Below are 13,187 nucleotides of genomic sequence, written 5' to 3'. Positions count from 1 at the left end.
CGATAGATCACTCGCTCACGGGTTAGGATCTCATGATTCCAAGCACCAGACAGCGCACGGACCAGTACCGAATCTACACCCGCCACTCACCAAAGCGTCCGGGGTATCTCGTTGACCAAGAAGCGGAGAATGATAAATAATCTACACCTAATCACCTGCAAAACCACAGCGAAAACGTCCCATTTTGCCCATTAAGGTAAATACATGACAAGTCGTTTCGAGGAGGGTAGAAGAGCCGGACAGCCAGATGCAATGGCATCCATGCCCAGCAAGAAGACACCGAGGGTGATCGGGATCAAGAAAACAGAGGGGGAAGTGGGGTTTCTGCCGGGAAAAGCAGCATGATTGGTATTCATCAGAACATAAAAGAAAAGAAGAAGAAAGTGCGTTCACGTTTACTCCTCGTCGTCGTCGGGCTGGTCGAAGAGGAAATTGGCGGCGAGCTCTTCGTTCTTATCGCAAGCGAAGTATGCTTGGATAACGGAGTCCCGGGGGAAGCCTAGACGGCACAGCTAAGGGGTTGTTAGTATTGAAAATAAGGGCTGGGTTAGGGAACAGGAGACTTACACGCTCGATCGCGTCCCGCTCCTCCTCTGTGACTGAGATGGCTTGCGTGCCCGGGGGCAGCTGGCCCTCCTCGTCCTCACCGAGATCCTCACTCAACAGCTGCAGGAACTGCTCCGAGTTCTGTCCGATCATCGCGGCAATCTGGGGGTTACCAGCTGCAACCTGTTGCAGAATGGGCTCCAACATGTGGGGTTGCTGCTGGACGAGCTGACGGAGCTGCTGGAAGTGGGGGTTGCTGCGCAGGAAGTCCAGGTTACCAAGAGGCTCACCTCCACGACCACCACCGCGGCCGCCACCCTCACCGGCCTGAGCAGCGGCTTCAAACATGTTGAAACCGCCATCTTCACCCAGCGCGGCGGCGGCGGCGGCAGCAGCAGCACCGTCATCATCGGCTTCAGAGGGGGAGCCGTGTGCCTGGGGCTGCTGCTGTTGTTGTGGCTCCCGAGCGGGTTGTTCGGGGATACCCTAGCGAATGTTAGAAAAAAGAAAAAAAAAACAGTTGTGAAGGTGTTGGAAAAATTTACAGTGAGAAGATATTCAATCGCACGGTCCGGGTTGAAGAATGCAGCTCTCATAGCACGCTCAGCATCGGCTCTGGCGAATCCCATGGTCTCCATCTGGCTGATTGCACTCTCGGCATCGGTGCCCATAGTCAACGCGGAGGGGTCGTTGAAAGCGGCCTGGTCGCCGGCGCCAGCCGGGGTCGGCGTCGCAGGAACAGCTTGAGTCGAAGCTGGGGCAGGGGCAGGAGCAGCAGGGGCAGGGGCAGCGGGGGTCGACGCGGGGGCTCTGGCAGCCGGAGTGGAGGGAGCCCGAGAGGCAGAGGCGGCGGGCTTCGGTCCCTGGTTCGATGAGTATCCTTTCGTGAACTTTGTAGCATGACGCTTCGTACCTTGGCAGGCAAGCAGACCAGGAAATCCTTCTCTTGGATGCTATAGGACTCGACCGTCTTGTCGTCCTGCAAAATCTTGCCTGTTGCCAGAAAACGGGTTAGTTGCAGCTCCTCGGAAAAAGCTCCCCATCTTGATATTTTCGGACTACACACCAGAGTAGATGACCTTCATTCGCTCCGCATCATATTCGCCCTTCTCCTGAGCAATCTTTGCCTTGACTTCTCGAACCTGCGGCACAAAATTGATCAGCCCCGCACCGAGTGGCGTTGAGGTTTATTTCAACGGTATAATCATCACATACAGTTTCAGATGGCTCGACATCGATCACGAACTTTTCCTGCTTCAGATCCTGTATAACAAAAAGCCGATGTCAGCGGTTTCAGTCTGACACAAAAGGTCCAGGGCGTTGAGGACCGCGGTGCCAGGATGACGGACCTTGAATGTGAGCTTCATTTTGCCGAGTGCCGCCGGGGAGATCTGGATAGAGGGCGGTAGATAAGAGATGGCGAGATGGAAGAGAGGGTAGAGTTATAAAGAGGAGGATCAAGGATCAAGAGGGGCGCCGAGCAGAAGTGACGATGATGCAGCAAACGAGATGCCTGAGGCGGGTTGTTTGCCTCACCGCCCCGCACTGTTAATGACCAAAGGTCTTCATTCTGCGGTATCCTGTTAGTTACCTCCTTGTACGAAGTTATATGAATAATCATCCCTAACTACTCTAAGAATAGCGACTAATTTATCAGCAGGGATGCCAAACCTGTATTATTCCGCCTGTTTTCATCTGTTCTTGTGTGCTGTCGTCATTGCACCGGCGTCCGCAAGTCATCGATGTTGAAAGACAGGGACTCTTTTCCAGGGGCAAAGAATGAAGATCTGCACACCAGAACTCGCTTTTGTACTCAATTAAAGACATTATGGGCTAGCTTTGCTAATAGCGTATCCGCGCTGAGGTTGCAATGCAGCAGCTCGATCAGACATGGGAACGGACAAGACCGACAACATGGGACAGCATTGCTTATGAGGAATCCACAGCCGGGACTTCGCACATACCAGGTTGACAAATGACAATGGTCTCCCCGGAACTCTCGCCTGCCATTATATGAGATCCGATTGGCAGTCTCCACCAGGATTAAGACCCTTGTATCTATGTCCTCCGTGGACCTGGTCCTCGGTTACCCAAAGCCACCCCCTGTGGATCCTCTACGTACTTTAGAAAGGCGAATTGCGAACTGCATTCAGCACACGTAGACAAGAGAGCCCAGGGGAACGCAGATGACTTTACCGGGGCGACGTATCACATTCAGCGGCACGGAGATCGGACGGGCGATCAGTTCTTCTACTCTTGATAGATCAGATAGATAGTTTCTTGTTAGCGGCTCGATTAACAGCACTATGGAAAGAACAGGGCCTGGCCATCTACTTCCCGGGGATTTATCTGCAGACAGCTCGTTCTCCACCCGTGGACTTGTACACCTGCATTACGACGCATCAATTCCTGACATACAGTAGCCCCAAGTAGTTTCTGTGCCGGACCCTCTCGATTCACCCGATCTGCCCCAGATTCTAACCACTTCCCCGGGTTGACGGATCAGATCTGCTCTACACATGTCTACAGAAATATGACATGTTAACACGGCTTGATATACACTTTAAGCCACGCTGCTCTCTTCGCCCCGTCCCGCTGGCGGCCCACGTTAACTATGCTCATAAATATGGGTGCTGCCCCCTATACCTGCATTCGATTTTTTTTTTCGAGATCCATAGACATTTTGCTCCCCCCCCGTGGACGCATTCATTTAGCGTGGAGTAGCTTGATATCAACTCGTTCTTTATTGTGTGTCGAGCTACCTCCGCTCTTTCACGTTCACTCTCTAAAAATGGTTACCGTCATGTTTTACTGTCTGGCAGCGGCCGCCGTCTTTTCGACTTTGATTTCCACGATTGTTAGTGGCATGGCTTATGCTACCTTGCTGTCTTTATCCTCGCACACTACCGGACTCGCTCCCATCAGCCTCGGTGCTATCAGCTGTGTAGCATTGATTGGTCTGAGCATTCTCTTGCATAAGGATATTCGAGGAAATGGTCAATGGCCGGTCTGGAAAGTGGGAGTGTTTGGTTTAACTGGTGTATACCTCCTCGTCGCCGATGTATCTTCTGCAGGGACCATGGCGACCAACCTGGCCTCGCCTTCGGGTCTGTGGATCGCCCGTTCGGTCTTTTGGGCTATCTCGTTCCTGATGCAAGGCTTGTACTATGGATATCTTCTAGTGCAATTGGCACAGAAGAAGCCCGACCCAACCTGGCCGCGGTCGTTCTCCCAGGAGCTCAAAACACTTCCCGAGAGCCCGATCTCAATCACTCCTCCTTCACCACACTACGACCCTCACTCCGGAGTCGCAGGATTTGACACCAGACGATCATCTCTCCGCAAATTCCCTCGACGATCTAACCGGTACTCGGGTGGAACACTCTGTCTCCAAAACTCCGAAGATGCCAAGAATAACTCGTTCGAAACGAGCTCTTCAATCTCCTCACCGGAGCCATCGCCCACTCAAGACCACATGCCCAACCTATTCAATGGAGACACTCGCCCACTCCTCCGAGGCAAAGACAGCATCCGCAGTATGCCCAGCCTCCGACAGGAGCCCCGAGTTCAACAATCGCTCGACAACCTCGTCAGCCCATCCCCAACAGCAAGCACCTTCAACCTGGAATCTCCATCCCAATCAACTTTTAACTTAGCCGAGAGCCGCGAACACAATATCCACCCGCTCTTCCGGTCCAACAGTCCTTCACCATCGCCCACACCCACACCGGGTACAACGGTAAAAGGCTCACCGTCTGCCGGCCAGACAATTACCAAGAACACATTAACGCGCATGCGATCCGCGCGTTCCCTGCGTGAGCAGAATATGCGCACCCCCTCGCCGCTACCTGAGAGTAGGCCCGAGCTCGTGCGCCAGAACTCGGGTGCCGGGTTGTGGTTGAGCTATGTACGGCGGGGCGCTTCGCAATACGAGAAGAGATATGACTTGAATGAATCGCCCGAGGAGAAGTGACTTTGACTTTTATTTTTCATTGTTTTTTAACATTCGTTTTACCTGTAACGATGTTTGTACAAAGATAGGCGTTGATGTAAATATCATGGGATGGGATTATGGATTGCAATTTTATACATGAAGTGCCTTTTGATTATAGAGGAGCTGAATCGGTATTGAACGCTACAGTAAGAGCTAGAGAGCGAGTCGAGTGCTGATTGCCGAGTGTGACTCGTATAATAGGCTCGGGTCAATGGGCCGCTGTGTTGGGACATGGCCGCGTTCGTCGCGAACTCAAGCGGATCGGGATGCCTGGGGTAGGTAGTGACCGGGAGGTATTGTCGGTATGAACAAGATAGAATCAATGGAGAATGAAATCAATAGACGGTCGACATGACCATAGGAACCAGTCAAGTGCCTGGTAGTCATGGGGGCGGGCCAACGTAGACGCGCGGGAAAAATCACCGACCACCTTGTAATCTTCCTCTATTCTTCTATTCCAGTCTCTACTCATCTTCCCCCCCCCCCCCCCCCCCCTCCCCTTCCGATTCCTTTTCTTTCTCTATTCTACTTTCTGCTTTCTGCTTTCTACTTTCCTCCTTTCCTACCGTCCTACTTTCTTTACTAGATCATTTCCACGCATCGTCATTGCTGCCCTTGCGTCCCATCCCATTCGCGCGCCACTCCACCCGGGGCTCCAGTCAAATCCTGCGCCCCGAGTAGATCCTTTCCACCCAACTTCTTTTACCTCTTCTCAATCTTGACCGTCATCGCCCATCCCCATCGCGGCATCTTGCCAAAGGTTAGTTTCATTCCCGTTGTATCTTTTCCACTCCATCCGATTCCTCCAATCCCTCTTCCCGCCCGATTCTTCCCGGGTCTTGTTTTTCATTGCGCCCCTGTCCAAACGTCCCTACTTCCGTGTGGATCGCGTGTCCCTCTACCATACTGTCTGTTACTTCTGCCATTTCCCCCATTCCCATTTCTCGATGAGGCGATTGCCTCATCGCAAGACATTGTCCTCATTGCATTTTTCCATCCCCTCCTCTTTTCCCCATCTCTTCGCATCGCAGTCGTGTTTTTTCGTCAGTTTCATCCACCCCTTGTCCATTTCATCTCCCATGTCCCCACGGCGCATTTCATAATTGATTTTCTCGTGTCTTGACTGGGAATTACTTCCCCTTCCGTCCTTTTTTATCTGTTTGACTGACTCCGCAAAGACGACAGCGATGGTGGGTAGAAGAGGCCGCCGAGCCACCGCAGGGCCTGCCATTCACTCCAGTCCGGCCACGCGATCCTCGCGCAATGCAGCTGGTATTTTCATTCCCCGTAAAATGTCTCATTTCAATTACTGATTTTTTATTAGATGCTGTAACTACTCCCACTCCCACACGCGGCCGAGGCCGCGGTCGTGGTCGTGGTCGTGGCCGGGGGAGGGGCCGCTGGGCTAATCACTGGACTCGCAGAGCCAGTATGCCAGGGCGTGTTACTACTGAAGAGAGCCCGCCACCCGGCCAACCTGAAGTGCGTTCGCACATCATCAAGTTCCGAGTAGGAGCTCCTGCTCTTCGCACTTTGCAAAGTGCGTCGGGCGATTTCACTGAGGATGGCGATACCTCCCCTTCCTCAAGCACTCCTGAGGACTCTCAAAATCCCGAGACGCCTCGTGTGCGCCGATCTAAGAGGGCCATGGCTGTTCCCGAATCATCGCGGACTACTCGGCAGTCCATTCGTCTGATGCCTTCTGACATGGCATCCGACACTCCCAGTAAATCCGTCGATGCCGATGCCAGCGAGGATGACGGCTACTCGCCTCATAAGGAGAGCCAGGACGAAGATTTCGAGCCGCAGCATCGCATCAAGAATGCCTCTCACACTCCTGAGCCTGCATCCCAGCATCAATCTGACAGAGATCAAACCGAAGAAGATCACGAGATGGCTGATTCCGGCTCTGCAGCCTACAATCATGACAGTCCTGTTACTGACGAATCACCTCGTGGAATGTTCTCTCCGCGCTTGTCACGCAAACGCAAGTCCATCGAAATGAAGGATGAAAGCCAAGATTCGGAATCTTTCGGTATCTCGGAAATCGCCCACAAAAAGCCCAAGATTGAAGAGGAGGCCGAACCTACTCCCGACAGTGCCCTGCAGAACGGCAATGGAACCGAGTCTCAGTCTGACAACACGGTCGACGCACTCGTTGCAGATATTGCCCCAGTAGTTGCTCCCGCCCGAGGCCGAGGCCGAGGACGCGGAAGTCGTGGTGGCTGGCGTGGACGTGGTCGAGGTCGAGGACGTGGACGCGGCAGCCGAGGAGGTGCCATCGGACCCATTCGATCGACGGTGGTTCGCGCACGCGGTCGTGGCCGAGGCCGGGCACGCGCATCAGCAACCGCACTTCGACGCGGCGGCAAGAGAATCGAAGACGAGATCTGGGATAGCGAGAGTCGCCGACGATCCCCTTCACCTATTCTACTTACCCAGCCGATCAAAGATCGACAGGATGAACTTGCATCACTGTTCAAGAAGGTTGGACAGGCACAGCAAATTGCACTCAGTGTGCTTGCTGATCATTCCATGACGAAGATCGCGCGGGACAAATTTGCGCACAAGGAATGCCCGGAGTTTGTAGAGATCCAGAAGGAACTTGCCGAATATGAGCGCAAGGCGCTGGGTCGGTTCCGTGAGGACTACGACTTGAAGGTCGATACTGCGGAGAAGGTCTACGTGGGGGAGATCTACAATATTAAGGAGCGAGCGAGGGTGAGCTCTTTCTCGTCTGCCGTGCCAGACTTATCTAACCGTTCTCAGGAGCAAATCGGAGAAATCAAACAGGAGATGTTCCATGCAGCCCGTGGCAAATACATGGAGCTGGTCGTGGGCCGTCAGGCAGCCGAAGATGATGAACATACAGAGGTGAGCACGACATCAAGACAAGCTTTGAGTGGATATCTCAACTAACCTTTTCCAGACTGATGGTTCCGATCGCGATGGCGAGGAGCCGCAATACCTTTTCAGAATCGGCAAGGCTGGTATCAGAGAGGTCGAGCGCGGGTACGTTGCAGAAGCTGTTCGCAACCCCGACGGCGCAGCTGCGCACGAACGCGGCGACAAGATGTGGGAGGACTTTATCAAGAAGGTCCAACTGGGCGAAGATTTGAACCCACAGATGCGCGCTCTGGATGCAACCGTAGACGCAGCAGTACAGGAGCAGATCGAACGATCTTTGGAGAGTCTCTTACACGCCGTACAAGTTATTCACGACCAAGAAAGCAGGAAGGCATCACAAGACGCCTCACCCAAGGCTCTCTCCATGCTGGCAGACACTGCACTTGCCGAGCCACCCACACCGCATCTCCCACAGATGCGCACCACCGATCCTAATATGCAACACCCCCACCGTACGCTCCTCCCCACGCCATCTCAGGTCCCGCACCCACCTCCGCCATCCGGCATGGCGGCGCATGGCCCCACCGATCCCCGATCCTTCATTCTTCCTCGACCTTCCCCGATTCTCTCGCAGCCTCGTCATCTCCTCCCGGCACGCCAGCAACTCGGCCTGCCGGACCCGTTCGCCATGAACGGACCCCCGCAGCTACCGCCGCCCCCGGGCTCGAACTTCCGAAGTCTGCCTCTTCCCAACTACCTTCCACCTCCGGGGCACCCAGGACCCCCGGGACCCCCAGGCCCGCCCTCTATGTACTTCCCATCGCCGCATGGGCATGGACATGGGCCTCCGCCTCCTCCGCCTCGTCGATACTAAAGTGTACACCACCTTAGCATCCGCTAAACCCGCGAGCCCTCAACTGCAGCTCGCAGCAAAAAACTGTACCATTACAAGATCATCGGACGAGGGAAAGCCGATGATGTGCACTGATTCCCTCTGATGTACTTTACTTTTCTCGTCCTTCAGCGTCGGCGTTTTGTCCCCATTTGGGGGATGTGTCATGGGGGATCAACCGGTCCCAGATACCTAGTGTTGAGACTAGCAATAGCAGTCTTCATTCAACGTGCATGCAGTAGTCCACATAGCCTCGAACTCAGCCACCAGGCAAAGCGATGGATCCACCGTCAACATGAGACAGGATGAGTCAAAAAGTAAGCAAGTACCGATACATAATCTACCGTACATTATACCGCCAAAGCGAAGTACCGGTACAAAGTCACTCTTTTCCGACCCACTCCAGCGGGGCATCCGATCCACGCTCTCTGATTGGCGCGAGCTTTTGCTCTTTTTCACCTTCATCCCACTTGCACTTAAAAGACCGAGCATCACCACCTCAGCATTCAACTTGCTGAACCCTTGATTCTTTTTTTCCCTCGCGCACATATTCAGTGCGCTCCATCCCATTACCGTGATACCCCCGACCGAGACCGTTACTACCGGACACTCCAGCATGGCTGTGCGCGCGCAATTCGAGAACTCCAACGAGTAAGCCAACCTCTACTCAGGACCGAGAACCCCAGAACCAGAACTAATTCCGACTGTTTTACAGAGTTGGAGTCTTCTCCCGCCTGACCAATTCCTACGCTATCGTCGCAGTCGGTGGCTCTGAGAACTTCTACAGGTGTGTACCGAGCCGGAAGAAAAAAAGCCTCGGACAGAAAAAAAATTGATACTGACAGCGACTAGTGTCTTTGAGTCTGAGCTGCAGGATATTATCCCCATCTGCCATGCCACCATCGCCGGCACACGTATCGTCGGTCGGTTAACGGTCGGGTAAGAGACTTTCCAATCCATCCCAATCACATCCCAACCCAACCCAACCCCTCTCCTCCACTTGACTTCTCCAAACCAAACTAACAACACTCCAGAAACAAAAACGGCCTCCTCGTGCCAACAACGACAACGGACCAAGAACTCCAACACCTCCGCAACACGCTACCGGACAGCGTAAAAATCCAACGCATCGAAGAGCGGCTGTCGGCGCTCGGCAACGTAATCTGCTGCAACGACCACGTGGCGATCGTGCACCCGGACCTGGAGCGCGAGACGGAAGAGATCATCGCGGATGTCCTGGGCGTCGAAGTATTCCGGCAAACGGTAGCCGACAACGTGCTGACGGGCTCGTACATGGCGCTGTCGAACCAGGGAGGAATCGTGCATCCCAAGACCTCGGTGCGGGACCAGGACGAGTTGAGCTCGCTGCTGCAGGTGCCGCTTGTCGCGGGGTCTGTGAATCGCGGTAGTGCTGTTGTTGGCGCGGGTATGGTCGTTAATGACTGGCTTGCGATTACGGGGCTGGATACGACGGCGACGGAGTTGAGTGTTGTGGAGAGTGTGTTTAGGTTGGGTGAGATGGCTCCTGGTGGACAGGGTGCTGGTGTTAATAAGGAGAGTATCGTTGAGAGTTTCTATTAGACTTGGGGATTTGTGGTTTTCTCGGGTGGTTGTGGTTTTGAAGGTGGAAGGGTGGAACGATGGCTTTTTCAAATTTTTTTTTCTTTTCATGTTATGGGTTTGATATGCTTTACGAGGCTTGATTTTCAGTGTTGGGATTGCATTTTATGGAATCTGGCAATGATTTGATGACTGAGATTGGTTTTTGACTCTCGTAGTGTTATAGATGGAGATGGAGATGTTGATATTGAAAGTACGTTCTTATGGTATACTCGGTGCCTACACTTTATACCAGATCTGCAAACTCGTTTGAGGTACAACGGTCAAGTCCAACTCCATGATTGTAACTGTCGATCGGGGTATTGGGTTATGGTTCAAAAATACAAGTCAGAAATCAAAAGCTCAACGCTCCCCCGAGCCGGAGATATGCACCTTTCCCCCCTCATCTTGAGTCTGGTCTTTTCTTCTCTTCGCTTCATCCGCCAATATTCCATTCTCCAATTGATAAAAGGCAATAAAAAGACTTGTCGTAGACTATACTTTCCCCTCGATCCCCATCTGCGATTGCGATGGTTTCATATCCATCTCCACGTCGTAGCCGGGTGACTCCTGAGGGGGAGGTGGTGCGGGTGGAGGTGAGGGATCATCTGCTTCTTGATCTCTGGACTCAGACTCCGGGCCCGAGTCCGAGGGTGGAGGTGGAGGTGGAGGAGGGGTGGACTTTTGTCGTTTGGAAGGAGAGCTACCTCCGTCGCCGTTGGGTTGGAGCTGCTCTTCTTCGCGCTTTCGTTTGAGCGTTACGTCCTCGTCCAAGGGTGAGGTGGAGGTAGGTTCGGTGGAGCCTGGCTCGGCCTCGTCGTCGGACATTTTGACCTCTTGGTCGGGCCCGTTGGTCGCGCCATCCTGCTTCGCGGCCTTGCGCTTCTCGCGTTCTTTTTGCTTGGCTGCAGCTTTGTCGAAGAAGGATTTGCAGTAGCTTTTGACTGTTTGTTGGTGTTTCTCGCTGATCTGGGTGGGATCGGTTACGCGGTTCTTTTTGTAGTCGCCGTCAACGAGCTTCTTGGCTGTCTGTTGGTCGTTAGCGTTGTTCAACTCAAGAAGAGCAAGGGAGGCGTACGTCTTTGGCAAACCGTTTCAGATGGTCTTTGGGGATTTTGTGTTTGTATTGGTCGACGACAGACTTGATGTGAGGGTGTAACTGGCTTGTCAGCTTATTTCCAGCTGTGTTCGGTATCGGCAGATTCGGCTTACTGTATTCTCATAGACCTTCATCTGCTTCTCCAGGGACAGCTTCTTCCACCAGTCATGCTCCTTTTTCTTCTTCTCCGGTTGCTCGGACGGTTGTGGTGTGTCGGGTGTTTCGGTCTTTTGCTCAGAGGGGGTCTTTTCTTGTGCACTCGCATTGATGATATTGTCGATGATATCTTGTAACCCTTTGCTCTTCTTGGTGACCTGAGGCTCAGCGGGTGTTGCAGGGGCAGTCGGTCTATCCCATGTGGTGTCGCCCTTGGCCGTGTAGTAGTAGGTTTTACCATTGGCCTCTGCCAAGAACCATCCCTCCGGCAAAGGCTGTTGCGACAAAGGCTGTTGGCGACCGCGGCGGTTCGATTGTCGGTCCCGAGGGTGCTGTTGTTGGCGGTTGCGAGACCGCTGCTGCGGTGGACCACGTGGAGGTTCGTATGTAGGCGAGGGAGAACGTACGACAGAGCGTTGATGTTCGCGTCCAGGATCGCGACGCTCGAAGGGATTGTGTTGCTTGGGCTGGTCGCCAGGCTTCATGCGAGGAATCCGATATCCCAGCTCCAAGTTGGCCCAGCTCTCCAGCAGAGCGACGGCCTTCTTTGCCACGCGCTCGTCCTCGCTGGTAGTCAAAGGCTGGATCTTCGACTCGATCTTGGAGTCGTTGATCTTATTCCGCGTGAGCCGCGGGAACTTATCCAGGATGTCCAAGATCTGCAGCACCACGTTCTGATCTTCCTTCCACATCGCCAGTTGCGAGTTGAGGATTTGATAACCGTGCATCTTCACGACGCGGTTCCGCACTCTTTCGTCCTCGCAGCGCTGGATACGTCCCAGAAGCTTGACGGCGATCCACTTCTCCTGGCACTGCATGAGAGCTGCCATGACCTTGGTCACGCCATCCTCATCCAGGGACTTGGGCTGCACACTGTCCACATACTCCTCGTCGTCCTCCTCGGTCTTCTTCTTCTTGGGACGGCGCGCCACGACAGTATCCCAGCCTTCGGAGTCATCAATACCGAGAGCCTCGATCGTCGCGTTCGAGAGCTTGGTGGCACGCTCGGTCTGGGTGCGCCCACCGATGAATCCGGTGCAGTTGGGCTCCCCACAGTAGCAGGGTTGGGGGTCCGCACCATATCGATCCACGTTGTAGTTGAACACCAGTTCCTCGCCCGCCTGGACCGCACGCTCGGCGAAGATACCCATGCGCAGCTTCTCACCCACCACCCACTTGTCGACATAACAATTGGGGTTGCACGAATGATTGCAGAATCGACCTAGATTCCCTCGCTTCGTCGCATCCACGAACTCGCCTTTGTTCAGAGACATGAAGTAAAAGTGTTTGATGCCCTCTTCGTCGTACTGTCTCATCCGACGCCGGAACTGAGCCTCTCCCACCACCTCCCCAACATACTCGAAGATCAACTGGTGCGGGTCAAGATTCGTTTCCGCCCGTAGACCGTATCCTTTCTTATCCGTTTTGATGACCGATACATCCGCATATTGTTTCTTCTGGAACCGCTGATTCCGGCAGTCCGCGCCGCAGCCGCAGTCGCCCACGCACTCGATCTTGGTCGCTCGATTGATACAATCGGAGTCTTCACCACATGCCAGATTCTGCTTAATTTCGGGTTCTACATGTCATTAATTAGCGCCGTCAACAGAGAAGCCCGGCGAAATCTCGGCGCAGGGATAAGGGGAAAAGTGACAAGAGACCTACCCCACTCTTCAGCGCAGTCACACTCCATGGCATGCTCGGTGTAGCCCATGTACTTGTTGGCGTACCAACAGGCCTCGATCTGTTCAAAGGAGGCCAACGCGTCGGCGGTGCTGTCTGGCAGGTGAGACCAGAGCTGCGGCGGTCGAGACACGACTTTCTGGGAGGAGGTGCGCGAGAGCTTGGGCGGCTGCCCAGGCTCCTGCTTGACAACGATGTCACCGCCGACGGTCTCCTGTTCTTCCTTCATGCTGTGATCGGTGCCGGGGGATTTCAGGTCGGGAGAGCGAGAGGATGCCGCGGGGAGGCCATTTTTGGTGTCGCCGTTGACCGGCGAATGCAAGGCTGCCTCGGGGTCATGCGAGTCCGCGCTGCCATGGGCAGACATGACG

General features: G+C 54.0%; 5 protein-coding genes across 5 annotated transcripts; 3 read left to right on the top strand and 2 right to left on the bottom strand.

The window, feature by feature from the left end:
* Window positions 1-395: 395 nt before the first annotated feature.
* Window positions 396-1,913, bottom strand: N7498_002953 (putative UV excision repair protein (RadW); the record flags this gene model as incomplete). Its single annotated transcript, XM_058450015.1, has 7 exons — window positions 396-512; window positions 568-1,032; window positions 1,092-1,409; window positions 1,460-1,539; window positions 1,613-1,688; window positions 1,762-1,809; window positions 1,896-1,913. The coding sequence occupies 7 exons, from the start codon at window positions 1,911-1,913 to the stop codon at window positions 396-398; spliced, it is 1,122 nt and encodes a 373-aa protein (XP_058312359.1).
* A 1,424-nt stretch (window positions 1,914-3,337) lies between these two features.
* On the top strand, window positions 3,338-4,519 carry N7498_002952 (uncharacterized protein; the record flags this gene model as incomplete). The annotated part of the gene is made up of 1 exon (XM_058450014.1): window positions 3,338-4,519. One exon carries the CDS (start codon window positions 3,338-3,340, stop codon window positions 4,517-4,519), a length of 1,182 nt encoding a protein of 393 aa, XP_058312358.1.
* Window positions 4,520-5,971: 1,452 nt separating this feature from the next.
* Window positions 5,972-8,261, top strand: N7498_002951 (uncharacterized protein; the record flags this gene model as incomplete). Its single annotated transcript, XM_058450013.1, has 3 exons — window positions 5,972-7,261; window positions 7,310-7,414; window positions 7,470-8,261. The coding sequence occupies 3 exons, from the start codon at window positions 5,972-5,974 to the stop codon at window positions 8,259-8,261; spliced, it is 2,187 nt and encodes a 728-aa protein (XP_058312357.1).
* Window positions 8,262-8,895: 634 nt separating this feature from the next.
* On the top strand, window positions 8,896-9,860 carry N7498_002950 (translation initiation factor 6; the record flags this gene model as incomplete). Its single annotated transcript, XM_058450012.1, has 4 exons — window positions 8,896-8,930; window positions 8,995-9,066; window positions 9,132-9,218; window positions 9,314-9,860. 4 exons carry the CDS (start codon window positions 8,896-8,898, stop codon window positions 9,858-9,860), a joined length of 741 nt encoding a protein of 246 aa, XP_058312356.1.
* Window positions 9,861-10,373: 513 nt separating this feature from the next.
* On the bottom strand, window positions 10,374-13,183 carry set2 (SET and WW domain protein; the record flags this gene model as incomplete). The annotated part of the gene is made up of 4 exons (XM_058450011.1): window positions 10,374-10,907; window positions 10,957-11,037; window positions 11,091-12,712; window positions 12,799-13,183. The coding sequence occupies 4 exons, from the start codon at window positions 13,181-13,183 to the stop codon at window positions 10,374-10,376; spliced, it is 2,622 nt and encodes an 873-aa protein (XP_058312355.1).
* Window positions 13,184-13,187: the final 4 nt, after the last annotated feature.

Source organism: Penicillium cinerascens (assembly GCF_028974065.1).
Source record: "Penicillium cinerascens strain IBT 15544 chromosome Unknown contig_1_segment0_segment0, whole genome shotgun sequence".
Lineage (NCBI taxonomy): Eukaryota > Fungi > Ascomycota > Eurotiomycetes > Eurotiales > Aspergillaceae > Penicillium > Penicillium cinerascens.
Note: the sequence above shows the minus strand (reverse complement) of the source record. Positions and strands in the feature narration are given on the sequence as shown.